This window comes from Anser anser (assembly GCF_964211835.1).
Source record: "Anser anser genome assembly, chromosome: 14".
Taxonomy (NCBI): Eukaryota; Metazoa; Chordata; class Aves; order Anseriformes; family Anatidae; genus Anser; species Anser anser.
In genome coordinates, this window is record NC_139735.1 from 7,012,373 (window position 1) to 7,030,081 (window position 17,709).

The 17,709-nt window shown below is 43.4% G+C and overlaps 1 protein-coding gene across 8 annotated transcripts in view; it reads left to right on the forward strand.

Moving 5' to 3' along the window:
- GRIA1 (glutamate ionotropic receptor AMPA type subunit 1) overlaps positions 1–17,709 on the forward strand; it is a 186,859-nt gene that overhangs the window by 127,910 nt on the left and 41,240 nt on the right. For all 8 annotated transcript variants that reach the window (XR_014572351.1, XR_014572352.1, XM_083798711.1 and 5 more), the window contains 3 exons: positions 11,665–11,826; positions 12,988–13,155; positions 16,724–16,828. Coding sequence is in view for 6 of the 8 variants with exons in the window: in XM_083798711.1 (XP_083654837.1) it covers positions 11,665–11,826; positions 12,988–13,155; positions 16,724–16,828 (435 nt within the window). In the remaining 2 variants the exon portion in view is untranslated. The remainder of the gene's footprint in view (positions 1–11,664; positions 11,827–12,987; positions 13,156–16,723; positions 16,829–17,709) is intronic.

Here is a 17,709-nt window from a genome sequence, read left to right on the forward strand (position 1 = left end):
AATCAAATCTGACTGTCATGGCTCTAAGGGAACCATTGGATTTAAGGTTTTCTTTAAGGAAAGGGTTGTTCCTTTACTGTAGGGAGGCATTGCCTGAGGACAGAGCTGTGCAGCAGCAGGTCCATCTTTATGGAGCAATATGCTGTCCTCTCCTGGGTGGTTAAAAAATTTCTCTGCTTAAGGAGGTTTGGGAAGAGATGAGAGAGAGGAATAGCTGTTGTCCGTAGAGCAGCTGAAGGATTTCCACAGCACAGCTCCTGCCCTCTCCTCCCCAGATGTGTCTGCCCCTCAGGGAGGGCAGCACGGCACGGGCTGGTGCTGGCACCCAGGGACTGACCCGCTCTCCCAAGGACTCCTGCTGTGCAGAGTCTGGGATCTTGGGGGGTCTTCTGTCCTACGGGCCTGGTGCCAGCCTGTGCCATGTCTGTGGGGATGTGGTGTCCGTGTAGGGTCTGGAGCCGTTCTTCCCTCCCACAGCTGCATCTGTGAGGCAGCACGTCAGGGCCAGGGTAATTAAACTTTAAACTAGCAATTAGTCAAGCAGTTGCTGCCGTTCTCCTTCTCTCAGTCCCAAGATAACTCTGTAATTTACAAGACAAAAATGGCCACATAATTACCCCGCAATGCCCTGCTACTGACCCTGCATTTCTGTGCTGGGTGCCTACCATGTAATTACAAAGTTAAAAATGTTACATTGTGCAGGGGAGACATGCAAACTGTAGAGCAGCCAATAACTCCAGTTGCTCATTTTTTTTTAGAAATATTATTTGCTGTAACCCACGTCCTAGTCCTCAGATGTTTATGAAAGTCCCTTCGTTAAAGTTAAGCAGGGAAGCTATCTGAAGTAGCTGCAGTGCCCATGCCTCTGTGCTTTTATGCATACCCATGCAGAAGGCTAAATGAGAATGATGTCAGCTCTGCTCTTTGCATGGTTTCACAAGGATAAATACATTAAAGGCATGAGGTGGTCTGATACTCAGGTGATGGAGTTGTGAAGGACATGTCCCTCTGTCTTATGATACTGCTCTCTCCCACTTTCAGCCTGAGAAAGAAGACTTTTCTCATCTTTAATTTGTTTTCTTAGCCTTTGCACAAATGCTGAGAGGACAGAGCTGGCTAGAAGAGGGCTGCATACTCAGCCAACATGAATTATAAATAATTAACTCAGAGCAAAAGGCTTTTCATCTCTTGAGCCCCTCCGCAGGGAGACTGTGCCTCCCAGACATGGCTCAGTGGGGGCTGCTCTGGGTACCCACGACCCACAGGATCTGACGGGACCACCAGAAACCACTGTTGTTTGCTGTGCTTTTCAAGCAGCTTTGATTTTGCAGGGAGAAGAGGAAGGGTGAAGGGAATAAAAACTGTTTTCCTGTTCCTTAAAGCAGCAGTGCACAAGAGCCAAACTCCTGAGATAGAAAGGTTAACAAAAAAAAAAAAAAGAGAGAGAGAGAAAAAAAAAGAAGGATAATCAAATAACTTGGGAAAATGATGGGGAATTAAAAAAAAAAAAAAAAAAAAAAAAAGGAATAACACTCCTGAAGATTAAGAAGGCCCTTTCAAGGACAGAACAAGCTTTGAGGTTTTGCCGTGCACATGGGCAGGTTCAGACACCAAAAGCTAAATCAGTGCCTGTGATGTGCTGCACCCACATGAGAGCTTAGTTCTGCAAGGAGGTTGACGAAAAGGCTGTGATGATCCTGTGTTCCTGAGACAGCTGTGGTGGTGAGGCAGGACAGCAAGCCTGCCGTACAGAGATGGCCAGGGATGTTTTATGGGACTGGCAGAAAGTGGGACATCAGCGTCTGGGAGGGTTAAACCAGTGTGATTGCTCAAATCCAAGAGATTATGATAGTTTTTACCCCTCTTCTAAGGACATCTCGTTGCTGGATTAGAGCCTTTGGAGGGTGTAGCATGCAGTAATTTATTCACGCTGACTCATACACGTAGTGGATAGACCTTAAACACCCCATATTTTCCTCTGTAGCCAAGTCCTTAGAGGACGGGGCGTTTATTGCCCACACACACACATTCCCACGTGTGCATACACGCACGCAGAGAGGACAGCCTGGTTTTGGGGAAGTGGCTCAGTCTGGAGGGCTGGGTCTAAAGAGAATAAATTAAGAGCTGCAAAATAAATTAAGAACTGCAAATGCCTGAACATTTCCAAATTAGTAATTTCTTGTCCCATGTGCTGATTGATGGAGTCCTGGTTTTAGGACTCTCATCGTATGTAAATGTAAGGCTCTCAGCCCTGGCTGGGACAGGCTCTGCCCTGTGCAAGTCAAGTGAACCCTCATGGGTCATGGTCACCAGTCTACCTGCACCAGCCAGAGCAAGTGGATGGATTTTCAACACCTCTCTTTTTGCTACATTTCCTGAGACCTTCCCCATGGGGAAAAATAATGGAAATTACACACTTGAAGCAAATGTTGGAAAATATTTATGGATATCCTCCCCCCAGAAATCTTTTTTTTGGTGATATTTTTGTTCAGAGCTATACTGAACCAAAAAGTCAGAAGCAGCACCCTACTGTCCAGTTAGCTCCAAACTGGTGCTGCATCAGGAGCGCAAAGCAAGCGAGTTTGTAAGGAAATGCACAATATGAATAAAGCCTGCAAAAATCGTCCATGGAGCATTTGAAGACAGAGGAATTCTCTGTCTGGTCACGGACAATTCATGAACAAAGAGGAACTGGCTTGCATTAATCACTGCTTGTTTGCCCAGCGGTTGCTGTCGGGCAAGCTGCAGTAAAGCACCAAGCAGAATTTGACAAGTAGCAGCAAATGAAAGCTAGTATTTCCTAGCAGGAACAGCTTTCTTTTTTTTCAGTGAAATTGCTGTTGCCAAGGTGAGACAATAATATCTCTGTGTTCACAAACAAAATGAAACCATTCTGCACCTTAGGCCATGGACAAACATCCTTCTCTGAATCTGCTCTGCCTGTTAAAGACACAACCATTCTTGTCAGCTCAGCCCTGCCCATCCCATGAAGGTTTGTCTCCAGCATCATCACCAGGGGAAGTATTCATGTGAGCATTCCTGCCTCTCCTTGGGGCAAATCTGCCACTGTCTGTGGCTTTTGCAAAGTCATGAAAAGCAGAATCTCACCCAGTACCTGTTAGAGTTACCTCGGTTAGCTTTTACCAGTTGCCAGCCTGGTTATTTGTCAGGTACACCAGCACAGGGCAGTTGCATTCATCTCTCACTCTCTCTGTACTTTTCTTTTTTTCTTTTTAGAATTCAAAGAGGTTTGGCAACTTTAAGAAGTGTTTGTTTTTGTGGGTCTTATCTTTCTAAGCTTTGTTCTCAGCTTTTGAGAGCATCGTCTAGCAGCCACAATGAAAAAAATATAAAGTCAATAGCATCAGAGGAGCAAGCTTAGAAACTTCTGGGATTTCTTTCTTTTGATGTTACTGACTTGTTCCCCATAACCTTGGCTTCATGTATCTGTCTTTCCTACACCAGGGATGTAGGTTGACTACTGTCAGTAGTGGGAGAACGTCAGCTCTCCTGGGCAGAGGAAAATTTTTGTCTTAAAATAAGTGACATTCATGTGACCTGTCTTTAAAAGAAAAGTATTAAGGACAGCTGCCACACACAGTGTTTTAGCCTTTTTTTTTTTTTCTTGGTGCATTAGTCCAGGTTCTTCTTTTAGCAAGTGCTCTTGTTTGAAGTTGAATAGATAAGTGTGTGAGATTGCTGATGCTAGGGGTAGCAAGGAAACATAAAGATAAAAACAGAGTCGATTAGTTAAGTAAGCATTTCTTCCTATGCCATTTTACATCAGCATGTGTGAGTGCTGAGTTAGGCCGTGGACAGAGTTCCACTTTGCAAGCAGTTGTGATGGTTTCGGAGGTTACTAGCACAGCAGCTTTGACAGCAGAGAGGCTTGGGCAGGAGTCAGGCAAAATCTGCTGGTTTGGTTCAATTCCCCTGTGGTTTAAATATGCCCCTTTGATATTTATTTATTTATTTGTTTGTTTTTCTCCTGAAAATAAGACATGCAGAATGTGCACAACCTGCAATGTATGCTGCAACCACATGGGGAGAGTCTGCTGTGCCCATGATGCTGGGTACAAGACCAGTGCACAAAGATGCACTGGTGGCCCCGTCCAGTGTTGATGACTCCGTTGCCTGCACCGAGCCCCTGATTCAGCTTGCCTGGAGCTAAAATGTGATTTTCAGCCACCCATCTGCTTGAGGGCTGCCGTGGTTATTTGAATCACCTTCAGGTATTAACACGTTCTCCTGCCCCCTGAAGTCCTGCTGGATGAAGGGACAAATGAGGTCAGCAGTAGTCAGGGCTGCGTCAGTAACTGGTCTGAAACAGCTTCGTGGGAGTTTCTGGAAGGACGTGTACAGCACTGGCGTCTTGGCCTGGTAGGATCTCAAGATGCCTGATCTGGCAAAACTGCTATTCTATTGTTGGAAAGAGATGTCCTAAGTTATTTTTGGCTTTCTAAAATTATGCTAGTTAGACCTTTCCAATCTGAGAGTTTGGTGCATGTAGGCTCGTGAGAAAACTTGGCTTTCCAGGCAGAGAAGGACAGTAAAATGTACCAGTGGAATTTCTGAGGCCTGCATTTCACTTCCAAACAGCTTTTCTGTCCCAATTTGAAGATTATCAAGCACAAGGAACTCTTGTAACATTATCTCATCTGAATTATTGATAGTAAAAGGCACAGGAGTGCCCTGAATTAATTTTTGTTTGAATTAGAGTGTCTCATGTAAAAGAAAATCATCTCGTTTTGATATAAATATTGCCCACAGAGGAGAATTTGAGCTGCAGCCTTTGGAAGGACTTTTTGCAGCAGCTAATGAGGGCTCAAAAGCATGTGCGACTTACAGTGGCTTAAAAAAAATCACTGAGCATCAGGTGAGTAACTAACAGATTAAATCACAGACTTTGGAAGAAAATATGTTTGCTTAAATCACAACAAAAGGGTGTTAAACTAACAGGTTTCCTCACCCATTTCCTAATCCATTACCCCAGCTCAACTGGCAAGGGGTGACATGTAAATCCATAATAGCTTCCTCATGGTGACTTCATCAGTGCTTATTTCTAGTCCGAACTTGCCAAGCCTCAGGTTCCTCCATCAGATTTATGCTTGTTTGCTAGACTAGATATTCAATTACTGAAGTTTTGGTCCTTGTAAACTGTGATCAGGTCACCCCTTTATCATATCTTTGATTGAAGTCCTGGCATCTGTCACTACACGGCATGTTTCCCAAACCTTTAAATCAGTTTCTGCTCTGAAAGCTCTCTAAAGCACAAACATCTGCCTAAAGTGTCTGTCCCTCTGCTTGTGCTGAGCTCTCCAAGATCTGTACAATCACATTCAGAATGTGTTGCGGCAGTAGGATAGGGATGATGCAAATAATGACACACAGAAAACCTTATGTCTGCAGTACTATGCAAAAAAATGTTGTTGGTCATCTCCAGCCCTGTGTCCCTGAAGTCTGAATCCTCACCTGGTTTGCCTTGTGCTGACAGACCAGGAAAGACAGACTCATCCGGCTGCAGGACAGGGACCCTGTCTGACTGTGCCCCAGCCTCCTGTTGTTCTTTTCCCTCCTTCGCTTACCTCTGTGTTACAGTGAGAACTCACATGTTTTGCTGCCAAAATAAGATCTGACAAATTAATAATTCTGCAGAAGAGAAGAAGGCCTCTCCTGTTGGAAGGCATGGTGGACTGAGATTTGAGCAGATGGGCCCCTTCTTTGACGTACCCCCCCCCCCCCCCCCTTATTAATTCAAAGTGATGGGAGCGAGGAATGATGTTTTACTGGAGAAGTCAAGCTTGAAGATAATTTAGTTTATTAGGGATGCTCTGTCTGGAAATACTCAGCTTCCTGCTCCCTGCAGAATGACGCCGGCGTACCTTGGAATGACAGGAGCCACTTTGCATTCACTCTGTGGACCTACAGCCATTCAGAAGCAATTGTTTTGTTTTTGCAATGTTTCTTGTAATCACAAAATCTGGTAGAGGGAGGCAGCCTGGCATTTTGGTCCATACAGGGAGAGCATCTAATGAGAGCTGGGCCAGTTTCCTGATGCTGCCACAGGTTTCTAGGTGAGCTTAGGTGAATTGCTTAAACACTTTTTGCTTAAAAGGGGATATTTCAGTGTGGGACTCAAGTTTATGAAATAAAGGGGGAAAAAAAGGCCTCAGTCTCTTCATCCCAGATGGAAAGGGACTGAGAAGACTTGAGCATGCTTGTTCCTGGGGTGATGGGGCTGGTTTAGCTTCAGCCATCAAGCCTTCTCCAGGCAGTTCACAAGAAAGGGACATTTTCTGTCTGCTATTTGGAGATGAACATTGCTGTTTCAGAGGCCCTGGAGGGCACAGAAAATGCAAAGGGAAGAGAGAAAATAACAGTGTTTCTCAGCAATTTAGCAGTCCTTAGACTCGCCAGTGTCCCTTCTCTTGGGAAAAGCCAAAACTTGCAGCAGCAGCATGGAGACTTTAGGCTGGGCTGCGGTGGGGCTGTGGGAGGTGTGCGAGGACCCGCTGCTGAATGCCCCCAGCTCAGCCTTCACTGCCCCACACCGCAGCTTCAACAGCCCCCTTGCACTGCAGGAGGCACCCTGGAGGGGAAAAGGCCAGCAATTAGCACCAATACTCCGAAATACAGACAGCGTTGGGAAGGGTGAGGCTGCGGCCAGCTGCCTGTTGGCGTCAGGACCTGGTGGGTATGGAGGAGAGGTGCTCTGCCACAGCTGCTGTTGCAAATAAGCAGGGAAGAGAAGACTGCTGCTACCTACCTACCGTGTTCCCAGGGGCTGGGCAGGCTGGCGTCCCATCTCTCTGATGTGTGACCTTATCTCCACATCAGAAGGAGCAATGGCACTGGCGTCCTCTGTGTGGGAAGAGGTGGCAGAAGTTTAGGATGCTGCTGCAGTGAAATGAGAGGGAGAGGTGGGGCGTGCAGGGAACTAAGCGGAGCTGGCAGGCTTGAGGAGGGTCCTGCACGCAGGAGGGAGGTTTCCCTCTGCCACCTGACAGCAGTCTGCACTGCCCGCTCGGTGACTTGGCTCCTGGTGATGCTCAGGGTATAAATAAGGAGCTAGCTCATTGCTGGGGACTTTCTTTCCAAGGCAGATCCTTCCTGAACCAGTTAATCAAGATGGATTCATGAGGCCCATTTCAAGTCATCAGTCTTCCTGCATTATGCATTTCCTTTGATGACTGAGCTCACAAGCAGTGGAGAGGAATATAAATGTGTGACTTGCTGACACCTCTCCCCGGAACCAAGGCAGCGAATGGGACAGTAAAACAACCTTTGGCTGAAAAATTGTTTCGGTTTAAGCACAGCATAAAGAACAGATGAAGCAAGGAAAACAAAATGAGGAAAGAATCCTTCCCAGTGCTGTTCTGCTTTCTATTAGAAGACATGAAGGTCTTTACCAGATGCCCATGCTATTTACTAACAGCAGGACTTCTCCATGTGATTGCTTTGCAATGTTCATTAATGCAGAGAGAACGGCCCGTGGTATGGGCTAAAGAGCAGGTTGCCTCCTTTGAACCGAGCCTGGCTGTTGCTTGAACTGTGCTGCAGATGCTGTGAGTCAGAGCAGGCTTGGAGGAGGGAGGCTGTCTCAGCCCGTCAGCACGGATGGGTCCAGATTTTTGTAGTTTATTGTCAGCCTGCTAATTTGATGGCGTTCAGAGAAAGCCGGGCATTTTCCCTGCATGCACAGGCAGGGGGCTGTGCTTTCTGCTTTGCCGAGATTATTTTGCAAAGTGAACTTAAATAAAAGGGACAGCTAATCCTGCTGTAGGGCAGGGGGTGGGCTGGCTGCCACAGTGTCCCTTCCAGCATGGCTTTGATGGGTCCCAGAGAGAACTGTGCCTGCAGAAGTGTTGTTTCCCTTTGAGTACCTGTGTCCTGGGTAGTGCCCGGGACCAGAGGGGATTTGCTTCACCTCTGGGTCCCGCTGTGTCTGCTTGCCTGGGGTGCAGGCACGGCACAGGGCTGGGGCATGGGCTCCTGCATTCCTCCTCTTCCTCCCCAGGGGACCAGCGGTGCTGAGTAAGGAGGTGAGGCCAGACACCTGAGTGTCCAACAGATAAATACCAAACGGCCAAGGTCTAAAGCTCCTGAAGAAACTCACATAGCATCAAATTCCAGAGGCTCCGCTTGTTTTCCTGTACAGCCTGATGTATTCCAGACGTGGCTGCAAAGAGAGCTTTTTGCAGTATTCATTGGTAATTTTTTGAAAAGGGTTTGGCCGTTGAGATCCCATGGAGAACCTCATTCCAGCCCTTTTCACTCCTTGCTGTATTTGATTTGATGGCAAAGGGAAGCATTTCTGTGCTGATTCTGTTCCAAATTGGTTGATACAAAGCATATTGCTGCAAGCACGTCTGCTGCTGCCCCACAGCAGTGGGTTGCAGTCAATCCTTAGTCAGACAGGCTTTCCGAGGTAAAGGAACACTCATTCACTTTATACCTTCTTTCTCTTCGTAATTCTGGTAGTGTGAGGCTTTGCATTATTAATATCTGTGATGCCATGTCCAGGACTGGAGCATAAAGGGCACCTGCCCAAGGGTGTAGTCAGGCTGCATGCAGGCACGGGCACTCGCTGGCAGCAGGGAGCTGCTGCAGCCTCCAGATTCCTCTGAATTCTTCCCATGGTGTCCTCACATGGAGCTGCACTATATAAAACTTTAATATTAAGGATGGCAGGTTGTATTTATTTCTTAGGTAGAGTCATTGTGCCCTGCTCAGTCCGCTAACAGTAAGATAACTGGCGATCAGATACCGCAGTGGGTTAAACGATCGTGTCCCAAGTGGGACAGCTGCTCTGCTCGTCTCCATCCCCTACCTTCTGTGGACTAAAGGTTAGCCTGGATAATTGGGTTGGTTTGTTTGTTTGTTTTTGGTTTATTTTCTGTTTTCCAAGTACGGTCAATTGAAAACTAAATAAAAGGTCCCTTTTTTGCAACATGTGCCTTTAGTACAAGATGTCAGATGACTGATGACTTCTTTGCTTACAGGTATTGTGATTTGTCTGTTCTAATTGTTCTTACAAGCACTGACTGGTCTTCCAGAAAGACAGATAAGTGTATTTAATTGCTGATGCTACTTCACTAGTAGAAACCTTTTCAAGAGACAATTTGTAAAAAATTTGATATATTCTTGTTTGTATGTGAGCCAGTAAGCCAGCAAGCCTCTGGGAATTGCTTTCTAATATATCTGACCTCTGGTATTCCCCAGTTCATTCGCTGTCATGTCACCCAGACCTGCTCTGAGCAGATTTCAGTGGTGCAGTAATTAAAATTACTTTGTAATTAGTACAAGGTCCTGTACTGACCTTGTACTGGGGCATGTGGAGGAGGGATAACAGGTGAAAACAGTTATTTAAGCAGTTAATAACAGTCAAAATGTAAGGACGTATCCAAGGTTAATGATGTCCTCCCTGGTTCCAAATGTCTTGAACAAATGGATAAACTTCAGAGGTCTCCATACTTTAAAAAATAAAAACAAAAATAAACCACTGGAGAAAAAAAATAGTATAAAATTAGTTGTTCCTTTTATCTATTCAGATTATTTTTAAGCTTTGTATAAGACAAATCCCAATGAATATTATTGACTATTTTCTTCACTTTCAGGACGGTTTGGTTTGAATTAAAGGCGGTGTTTTTAACCACTGCTGTCTAGTCTCTGGTGTCACAGTCTTTTTTGAATTTTCCTATTTAAAACTGCTTCTTGCAGGGGTTAAGGACACCAGACACCTTACACTCTGTTGTGAACTTGGACCTTTCTTCATGCCTTTGCAGGCCTTCCAAGGAGGAGCTGGTGGCACAAACTTCAAGTTGCTGTGTGGTAGTTTCTTTTGACAGATCTTTTTCCCCTGAGCACCTCCCAGCAGCAAAATGTCAGTGTAATTTGGTCCTAGCCATGAATAACCAGTTGGCAACCTGTGAGGTCCCTCTTACTGAACCTTAGGAGCTCTGCGTGTCAAAAACCACTTGGCCTGAAATGCATTAAGATGTCAGAGACAATTACCATGCTGCATTTCCTATTCATTAATCACAGCTCTGGCTTTCTGAAACCCCTACGCTAGCAATTACAAACAAGATTGATGTGGGTTAAACCAGCATTCTGAGGAATATGTACTCACAAAATACCACTGTTTTTTTTTAACCTAAATCACTGCACTTTGAAGCTAAACAAATCATCTATTTAGAGCATCTGTACATCCCCATCCAATCCTCAGCCTGTAAGTGGATGTTAAATTGCTTACAAAAAGCCGGAAGAAAAAGTGTGAGTCTTTAAAGGCATTTTTGAGTCACTTATGACTCTCTCAGTCTGACGCTGATGTAAGAGAGCAATTTAGTCTTTTCCTTGCAAGCTGTCTTTTCCCACAACAGGTTTCCATCTAACGGCTTGATCCTGACCTTGGAAGTTAATGAGCTAATTAGCTCCCCCAGCCTATGCACAGGGAGCACCATTTTGGGAACCTGACCAGGGTCTTGTGGGAGTGATGTGCCCTGGCTTTTTTAACTCACACCATCATCATATATTTGAGAGCAAATAGGGAGAGGAACTCGGTGGTAGGTTGAAAGGAGAACATGCACCAGCAGCAGGCGATGGAGGGGGAAGGCAGAGCCTGAACAAACTCTTTATTGCCCAAATGATTACATTGTGCATGATTCCCTCATTCATTTTCCTGCATACATTGTGGTTGTTAATGGTACAGGGAAAATAATTGACTGCATCTCCTGTGCCTGTATTTCAAAAGAAAAAGCACCGGACTCCACCTCTCCCGCACACAGCAGCCCAAGCCAGAGGACCGAGCCTCTAGTCAAGCACCTGCTTTGGGCAAAGGAGCACAACAAATAGTTTTGAATACCAGCAGTGCTGAAGAGATGGGATCAAAGCTGGGAGGCCACAAAATGTCCTTTTCTCCTTACTGCTTGCAGTGTCTCTCTAATTGTTTTTTTGCCTCTGTCTCAGTGGGAATGACTAATTCAATAATGCCACCCCAAAGCGTGTGTATTTGCACATTTGTTTTCATCACTTCCAGTGGGCAAGAGGTAGGGGAGAACAATAAGAAAACCAAATAAATATATTTCATTAATCTGAAAGAAAAAAAGAAAAAAAAAAAAGCCTTTTTCTTCTCCCAGAGTAGTAAATTCTACAACCTGTCTTTTCTAACAGATAAATCCTTTGGCAGGCTAGCTGACCACTCACTTCTTGAAAGTTCATTGACCAGGATTTGTTTTTCCCTACAAACTGTGACTTGGCAAGAAGTAGCCTCTCTAGTGGTGACAGTGCTTAAATGTTAGGGCTGGGTGAATAATTCTTTCCCATAAATGCCAAGAATTTTTTATTTTCATCCTAGCATTATTTGGAATACATTTTTCTATTATTTTGCTAGCATTCTTGCAAACGACCTGGTATTGATATGACTATTTGTCTCCCTGGATGGAAGCTGCAGGATATCCCCAGCTCAGGGCCTCTCTGTTGCCCATGTGAAAGGTAAGTTCACCCTGTGGTCAGGGAGTGGAACCTCTCTTAGAACTGGGCCTTACTTTGCAGAGGGAAGAGGTTTTTCCGATGCTGGCTGACAAATTCATAAGTAGACAGACTTCATGTTAGCCGCCCAGAGATGTGTTCGTCTGATGAGTGTCTCCTGTTTCTCTCCTGTACCAGGGATTTATGGATATTGATCTGACAAAATTCAGGGAGAGTGGAGCCAATGTAACTGGATTCCAGTTGGTGAATTACACGGATGCTGTTCCTGCCAGGATCATGCAGCAGTGGAGGAATAATGATGCCAGGGAGCACCCTCGTGTGGACTGGAAGAGACCAAAGGCAAGTAATAAAGAAAACCATTTAAGCTAGGGTCCTTCTGGCCCAGATCAAGTTACTCTCACTTCTTCATGATCACACTGAGCTCTTTAATCTCACTCTGAACACCTGTCAGTTAATATAATTGTGAACGTTATCTGTTCTAGGTGCCTCAGCATTGTCTGAATGTTACTAGGCAGTACCTGCTGCCTGCTCAGTGCACAAGTTAGTGTGTTCACTCAGTCTTTTCGCTTTTACCTTTCTCAAAGCTGAGGACTAAACATCTCATAATATTCAGGATGGAAAAAAAAAATCCTTATTAACTCCTTAAGCACTGACTTAACCACTTGCTAAATATCCAGTGATAATAAAGCCCTTCCAGATGTTGTTTCTGAACATTTCAAATCAGAGTGTACGATAGAGGGCAAATAAATTTTAATTCCTAATACAGACCAGAAGACTCTGAAGCTGTCAAGGGGCGGGGAGGAGTTGTGTTTTTGTTTGTTTCTTTTTTTTTTTTTTTCTATCTGACATTTGGAAACAAATACACTTGTGGCAAACACTCCACAATAGAAATGTCAACTTTGGAAATATTTTAAGAAAGCTGAAAACAAATAAATCAGTAGGTGATCACATGAAAACGAATTAACTTCAATGGTTTCTGTTCATACCAGAGTTTTACTTGTTTCTGTACAAGTTTCTGCTTGAATAAACTCATTCTTTGCAGACTTTTTGCACACTGGAATTTTTTGGCCTCCGTCCATGACCAGAAGGAGTGACTTGTTACTTGTTTTCGCAGATCTGATAGTCTCGCATTCACACTGTATAATGTATTCCTTAAAAGTTCAGGTCAATGATTCTAATTAAACAGAAAGACTTGGGTAACAGGTGAATGGCTTTTAAGGCAGAGTCCTCTTCAGGGAGAGCAATCTGAAAGCAACTGGGCTAGAAGAGCAAAAGGTAAATTAGGAGCTTCTGCTTAACTTTCCTGTCCTCTAGGAGGGAAGGCATCAACTTTCGCAAGTCACCAAGACAGCAGTGATTACAGGGTGCAACAGGCTGCTGAACTCCAGAGATGAGAGGGTGAAAACAGAGCAAATAATCTGAAAAGCTGCCAAACCACTGTAACACGCCTGAGGTCAACTAAGCCTGATTGGCAATGTGCAACTCTTTTTCTCTTTCTAGTACACATCGGCCCTTACGTACGACGGGGTCCGGGTGATGGCTGAGGCATTTCAGAACCTGCGGAGGCAGCGAATCGACATCTCCCGTCGCGGCAATGCCGGGGACTGCCTTGCCAATCCCGCCGTGCCCTGGGGACAGGGCATCGACATCCAGAGAGCGCTGCAGCAGGTTTGCAACCCAACTGATGCATGTGCCATGGGGACAGTCATAGTAGCCTATGGGTGGGGGAAGATGGGCACGTAACAGAAGTGCTCAAACAGCTTGCTTAGGCTGGGAAACTGATCCTTCCACATAAGATCCAGGTCTCCAAACAGTTCAGGGGTGAGCCCATCAAAGTGATTTTTCTGATGTTCTGGGATGGAAAAGCCAAAATATTATCCCATCAGGTCATGGGCCCTATTTTTATCTCCCGCTTCACAAAAGAGGGACCAGCACAGGCCACATTTCCTGAAGCTTCTTCAACTCTCTGTGAACTCTGCTTTAGTTCGAAATTGTGAATTTTGCCTTATGTATTGGCTGACTTCAAAATGTTCTTACAGCCCAGATTATAGCTTGGTTCATACTGTGGCAGTTGGTAAAAGTCTTAATAACAGACATTAAGAAAGTTTATTCCTTAATAATCTGAAAATCTTGCTTTTTCATCCTGCATAAATACTTAGATATTTGAATTAAAAAAAAAAAACAATATTAAACTTAGTGCAAGAGAAAAAAAATAATAAAATCTTCTTAAAGATTAGAAAGATCAAAAAACTTAGATCAAGATCAAAAACTTAGAAAGGTAGAACAGTTCAAAATTTCATTAAATTTCAAAACTAACCTTTGTTTCTAGCAATTTTTTTTTCAGACACGTTCTCTACTTTCTTACTCATAGTCTGTGCTACATTTGTGTCAAAAATAGGTGGATTCCATGCAAATACTGCTAGCTCAGTGTTATCCAAATATAGCTTATCCGATCTTCTTTCCTTAACCGTGAAGAAAGCAAGAAGAACAAAATTAATTTGGTTAATTTGCATCATATATACATTTTCCCAAATATTTTGTTTTGATTTAGTTTTGGCTTACTGGTAAACAAAAATTCCTCTAAAACCAAATCTTCTATTTGATTTGACTGCTAGTATTTGATTTATTCCCAAGCCTGTCATTGACTTTCTGTATGACCTTGGGCAAATCATTGTCATAGCTTCTCCAAATTCTTATAATAAAATCAGCCTCCTTGATGCATTAGGGAGATCGGTTACCTAATAAACATGAAATACTTGGAAGACGTCTGATGAGCAATGGGCTCTCAAGCATTTTCCTTTATTGAATTTATGAGAATAGGATATCAAAATTAGTCTTGGCTAGAAAGTACAATTTTGTGTGTGTGCTTGAAAATCTCCTCAGAAGTTTCTTCATCTCTTCATTCAATCACTTTCAAAACTCTTAATTTTTCAACTGCGGTGATTTTGAGCAAAGAACGTGAACAGCAATTTGCCAACATTGTTTTTTTACCTTTGAAAAATTATAATTTTCCAAAAGTTTGACCAGTTTAGTTGTGATGGTCAAAATAAAAGGTTACGAAACATACAGTGAAGGAAGGAATCTCCAAGGGAAATTTTAAGTATGAATTTAATAATCATCCAGCATTTAATGCTGTAGCAATAACTCCGTTATAGAAAGAGGCAAATGGAAAGAACTTATGATTAGATTGAAGGTTTGAGTTATCCTTTCTGTAAAGACTCACAATTACAGCAATTTTTACTGATATTCACAGTGTTCTTTCTCTTCACCTTCCATTTTCTAATGCCTAAAACATTATGCTCTTTTTAAAAGAAAAAAGTTTCTCTACTTATTTCTACTCAAATGCCTTGAATAAGCTCTTGAATTGCCTCATTCTTGTTTAGTGTAGGAAGGAGTCATGGATGGCAGGAGCAAAAATAAAATGCAATTTGAAACATTCTGCAATTTTCAAATACCGAAATCTAACACATTTTAGCAAAAGGTATGCTTTTATTAACAGGAAATAAGATATTTTTTTTTTCAGGAAATGCTCACGGAATATTACTTTAAGCCAATCCATAGAGTTTTCAGTTATACTTTGAAAAGACTGAGGTCTAAGTTGTACTTATTATTTAAAAAATATAAAATTATCATTATTTATTATGATGAATTATGATTATTTATTATGATAAAATTATCATAATATTTTTTTTGTAACCAAGTCTAACAAGCAGGTACGTGGTCCCTAACTGCTGCCTAGCCCTGCAGACCAGAGGTCACAGCAGCATCCTTCTCTTCCAGCTCTCCAAGCAGAGAACCACATGCCCATGTCTTGTACACAAATGTGTTTCCATTCTCAATGTCTCCAGCTGATTTTACTGGTACTTAGAACTGTTGAAATCATTCCTCACTGTATTTTATAATGATTCAGAGGGCATAGTATTTTCACTGTACAAAAAGAGAAGAAATATTTGCATCAATGACAAACAGCTACATCTAGCTAAAGACAGAACAGTTTTAGTCAATAAAACAAGTTTAAAAAGGAGCCCTAATAGGGGTCTTAGGATGGTAAATGACAGAAAAGAGATCCCTTTTGCTGTCTCAGTGTTACACAGATACCACAGGATTAAGATTTCATTCCTACAGATAGAAGGAATTGCCTTTAGTACATCTGCCTTTTAGTGCATGTCCAATCACAAAGCATGAACTGTGGCCTGAGCTTCAGGCATGGGAGTGTTTAAGACAATGGTGCTTTTCCAGCACAGCTATCTTTTATGGGCATGTTGTTTCTTGTGAGGAGGGAAAAGCATGTTTCTCCAAATGTCATCAAGTATACCTCTTGACTTGAAGCAGCTTCAGAAAATACTGGCAGATGTTCATTTTCATGACAAACCTTTGTGCTAATAGCTGGAAAACAAACACAGTTTAAGCAGATTAGCAGCTGCTTTTCTCCATAGTGATATATCCTCATTTCTTCACCATCGATCTTTATTCTGAGGCTCTCAAGGCACTTAAAAAGGCAGCTAAATACCTGTTCCCATTTTACATATGGTAAGCTTTCAACTGCAGAGGGTACAGATTTGTCCAAAGCAAGTGAAAAGGCCGAGAACAAACCCTTCATTCCCACTCCAGTGGTGTGAGTACTCCTCCACGTGGCCTCTGTAGAGAGGCAAACTCACAATCCTTTTCCCATATTCCTGCTCTTTTGCAAAAAGTGAAATACCCACATTGAGAGGAAAAATTAAGGAAGTGGGATGTGATGCCTGAGCAATGCTCTTCAACTTGACAGTGTCATCAGCAGAGATTTATGATTCAAAGCTTCCTATGCAAATCTCATTTACAGTACTGGATTGTTAGGTTTTATTAGGCTGGTGCAGCATTTGATTGTTAACTGATAGACTCCTCTCTATTAAAAAGCAGCAGCTAGGAGCTATGTCCACAGTTTCGTATTTCCTGCAACTGCAGTTCCTGGTTTGGACTGACAAGTTTTTTCCCATATCCCGATTCCTGGTTAGATTTGGACAACACAAAAAAACACAAAACCTAAGGAGTTCAGAGCTGATTTAGCTCACTGTCACATCCCAAAAGGTGATGGGCTCGCACATGTGATCTAGCTCTTATGCAGGAATCTGAGGGATGTGGCAGCATTGTCCATCCTTCCTCCCCTTGTTTCTTGCTGCTGCTGAAACAGTGAAACAAAACATCCCCACCCTGTGGGATGCTGACCGATTTGCTCTCTGATATTTATGTCTTTAAGGTCCGTTTTGAAGGACTGTCTGGCAACGTTCAGTTTAACGAGAAGGGACGCAGGACCAACTACACCCTCCATGTGATTGAGATGAAACACGATGGGATCAGAAAGGTAACAGAGAAAGAGACTTCAGGTCCTGTGTCTGGCACCAGCCCTCTGTTCGAATTATGATGCAGTTAGGTCTCAACAGACATTTCTGCTCGTGAAGCTTGCATGTGGAGTCACCATGAGTGCATTCCTAGCTCTCTGCATGAGGAAAGCCAAGCACAAGGGAGAACTCATGGTGTATTACTGAAAAATACAACATATGGAAGGGGTTATCAAGAGTAAGAAGGGCATCTTAGCTGTGGAGCAGGGATTTCCAGGAAAGGAAAGCTTGGCCCACTCAGTCTTGCTATTGGCAGGGCACATTGGCTCAGGCCCAGCTACACGACTGTCTGTTTTCACTCTCCCGGTTTTCTTTTCCACGGAGTGAGCCAAGAGGCAGAACCTGTCTGCCCTAACCAGTGCAGGGGAACCCTTTATTTTGACCTTATTTTGCTCTCCTTAAAGTCGCAAGATGTTTACTACTATGTCCTGATTGCTCTGCAGGCATTTCTGCTGTTCTGGGATCTTGGTCCCTTTCTATATCCCAGGCACTGAAAAATTTTACTTTTTTTCAGGGGCATGAAGCTCTTGAAACACTGATGCTTTTGATGATCTAACTTCAAGCACTTTTGTCCCACTGTACATATTATCTATTTGAAGAACAGCGGTATTCCATGGATAAAGGAGAGCTGCTAATTTGGAATGGAGCATTCACTGTAATCCCTCTGCACTGGAATCCCTCCACCCCCCCAAAACAATACTTGTTTAAAACTAGGAAAAACTACAAATAGCGATAGTCCCACACTTATAGTCCCCCCCCTTCACGCTTACACCTGAGAGTAGCCAATGACTCCCACAGTAAAATCAGCAGTGTCATGTAAAAAATTTCAAATTCCACATTAAGA